The sequence below is a fragment of the Buceros rhinoceros genome, unplaced genomic scaffold, assembly GCF_000710305.1.
Source record: "Buceros rhinoceros silvestris isolate BGI_N320 unplaced genomic scaffold, ASM71030v1 scaffold7720, whole genome shotgun sequence".
NCBI classification, from domain to species: Eukaryota; Metazoa; Chordata; class Aves; order Bucerotiformes; family Bucerotidae; genus Buceros; species Buceros rhinoceros.
The window spans coordinates 37,245-40,776 of NW_010390128.1; the positions used below are offsets into that span (position 1 = coordinate 37,245).

The 3,532-nt window shown below is 37.8% G+C and overlaps 1 protein-coding gene across 1 annotated transcript in view; it reads right to left on the reverse strand.

Moving 5' to 3' along the window:
- The window catches only part of OTOG (otogelin), an 84,249-nt gene that overhangs the window by 34,088 nt on the left and 46,629 nt on the right, over positions 1-3,532 (reverse strand). The window contains exon 30 of the mRNA XM_010136612.1: positions 2,218-2,496. Coding sequence (XP_010134914.1) covers positions 2,218-2,496 — 279 coding nt within the window. The remainder of the gene's footprint in view (positions 1-2,217; positions 2,497-3,532) is intronic.

The following is a 3,532-nucleotide window of genomic DNA, read 5'->3' on the forward strand; positions in this document are numbered from 1 at the left end:
CAGCAGGAAACTCAATACACTTTCGCCTGTGCACTCTGGAGCTGGTGTAACTTTTCCATTAACTTAAACAAATGCTGCTGTATTTTTAGACCATGTAATTACCCTACATCAGCAGCCTGGCCCTCGTGAAAGTACACTGGAGAAAGATTCGAGCCCTATGTTTCTCTGCTTATAAAACTCTGAAACCCAAGCCCTCGGATGTGGTGATTAATGAAATGCCTCTTGATCATTTGATCTGATCCCACTTGCTGAGGTAAATTGTTTTAGTTTTCCATTGGCATAGATCGGATTTTCTGGTATAATGACTGGAGGGTAAAGACTTCTCACTTGAAAAGACATACCACTCTGTGTTAATGGACGACCAGTGAGAATTGGAACATGTTTTAACCTTCTTCATTCCTCCCTCAAAGATAAAAGACTAAGGAAGTATTTTGGTTATGTCCAAAAAAAGTTCCTTGCTTGAAACGCTGTACAAACATCCTGGTAATAGCATTAGCTCTATAATTCTGCCTTTCAGAAACCTCAACAGCTCTGTGATTACAAGCATTTGTCAGGCATTTGGCAATGACAAAATCTGTCATTTTTTCTGAAGTTGGAGTGTGCCAGTCAACAGCTGCATTAGGCTGTCAGCATAATGCACCACAAAGCACCGGCAGATTCACAATGCCACCATTAACACTTTAATTCAATGTTTTGATAACAAGAAGCTCCACAAGGCATACAGTTGGCCTCTTCTGTCACAGAAGTCAGTGCCTCCTTCAGATTTGCCTGTGCTGACATTCAACATGGTCACTGTAAAACATGGCCAGGTCACGCTTCATTTGTTACAATATTTTCTTTCTTTCTTTCTTTGTAAAACAAATTTTGGTTTCGGAGAATAAAAAAGTTACTTTAAAAAATGGAATTCCTAGGAATACCTATTAAATTACTTGCGCTACCCAACAAATTACTAATGCATTTACAATCACAGCACAATAAAACACTTTAGAACATAAAAATAAACACTTGCAGTAATTTGGGGATTTTACACACCAGACAAAGGCCAGTGGTTTTGGCAAGTAGTGGTTGTCACTGAAGTTCATAAATAAAATCATATGTATGTGTTTGATGTATTTAATGTACCAAGACAAGCAGATACTTAAGTAAATGAAGGTTGCACGAATAACCTGCTTTGTTTTATTTTATAGGCAAATAAAACTTTTTGTATCTTATTCTTGACCTGTAAGGCCATCTTCATTCCAGCACATGGTTCCCAAGCGTTTAAGGATAGAGAAAACAGTTATTCTTTTCCTTACTCATCCAAAAAAGAGCGAGCTTGATTGGTTAGTGACTTAACGTGTGTTTTCTGTCATCACTTCTTCTTTGTCTAACTCCTACAAAGAGTCCTAAGAATATCTCCCACATTTCCAATGCATATATCTCCGTGGAACGGGACTATTACAGGAATGGGAATCTCTCAAGTAAGTAGAGACACTCTCACAGCAGTCTATGTTGTGTATTCAAGAACTGTAGCTCTCTAAGAAACATGAATGAATCGGACACCTACATCATCAAAAAGAGCCATATACCTCCAGTTCGATGTCACCTGAAACACTAGGGGATAACATTCCAGAAGGCAGAGCCTCTGTGAGTGGGTACGTGGATAAAGGTCAAGGTGTTTTTCAGCGGAACATGAGGTCTGCGAGGTGTAATCTAGAGGTAATGACCTTAGCGCTGATGGCATGACCTCTGAGGTTTGCCACAAACCTTGCAATGAGAATGCACTGTACAGAAAACTCTTGGCAGCAGGGGAGAAAGGAGAAAACATCATCCATAGACCTTTAGTTTTTAAAGAGTAATTTAGTCCTTTTCTACACCCTGTGTGAATACAATATTCATCAGCATGATTTTTTCTGCTCCTTGAGAATTTCCTCAGCACCTACAAAGCAAGTATTTCCCAGAAACTATATATTAGGCTAATATTGCCAAAAGTGGTTGTTAAATACAGCAGCGTTGTGCGTTATGCTATTCAATGGCTTTCAACAAGTAAACGGAATCTCATCCTCACTACAAAGCTCAGGGAAGATGTTGAGCCTACATGTCACAGATTACCCACAGCTCCCAGTGATGTAGAGGAGAAGTAAGCACCTAATCACCTGTGAAAGCATCAATACCTTTTAGCCTGTATTTTCACAGAGAGAAAACTGCTGTTTAAAAAAAACAACTTTAATTACCTACCTACAATTTTAAAAAGGGTTGACAGTCTGAACTCCTCTGAATGACGGTACTTCAAAAGTTCAACTGAAGAGGCTGAAAAGTGAATGAAGTATCCTGGTTTTGCAAATGACTCAAAGGAACTGTATCCTGAAAGCCATGTATTCTTGTGAATGACAAATGTAGACCTGTTGTGAAACTCTTCACTTTTTTCCCATTTAGAAAGAACAAGAGTATTGTCGGAGACCAACTGAAGAAAGTAGTTTGGTCTCTCAGCTGTTTCAAAGGAAATCAAGTTGGAATCTGAAAAAAAAAAATAAAACAAAACCACAGAGAATTCGTTTACTACTTGATATATGTGTAATAAATGAAACTCATTCTGATGTACTACTAATTCTAGCAGCATAAGCAATGAAAGCCAATTTTGGCCTAAACAGTGCAAACAGCCTGAATTCTATAAGAAAATATACTATATATGGATTTCAGAGTGCTAGTTTCTGATGGATATTTAGGTTTTTAAATACAGATTTCAATGGGAACACAAGCAGATTAAGACATTTATCCACACTAAGATAAAGGAATATAGCCCTGCAGTCAAGAACTTCAGCTTACAGCCTTCATTAAGCCATTTATTAAATAAAAATTTAAACTTCCTCTAATTAGCTTTACAGATAACATTTGCCATCAGGAATTTATAGCCTAAGAGCTCAGTTGTTTATTAAAAATAAATTACATAAATGTAATTTCCCTTCAGCTTTCTAAGCAGTCAGGTCTCTAGCCCTTCTCCTAAATATTAACAGCAGTGTTTTCTGGCAATTGTACCCACATGATACCTGAAAGCAGCACAGTGAGTGGCAGATCTTGAGTCTGTTACAGGCATCTGTTGCTCACAGAATTACTTCATTGTAAACTCTGCTATTCTCTTCAAAACAGCCATTAAGCTCCTGTAAAATCAACTAACCCTCCAGACCTGGGCAGCATTTATTGAAAAAAGGAGTGCATAGAGAAATAAGTGATTTCTATTAAACAGATTCTCTATCATATTCTGGTATAACACTCCTGGAAGACCAACTTGTTTTCTGACCATAAAACCATCAATTATTCTGAAAAAAAACAATGGCACTTGCAACTACCTTTTTAACTGTCTGTAGCAAGTAGCTATTTGGTAAGTAACAAGGGACAGTCAGTTCAGTGCTATTTATAACACCTGCAGTACAGCCAATCAGTGCATCAGTGCCCAACCTTTCCATTGTCTGCAGTTTCTCTGACATCAATAAAACACATCCATTTTTCTGAGCTACCAAAGAAGCAGAAATGCCATATAACTGAAGCAAGGGAT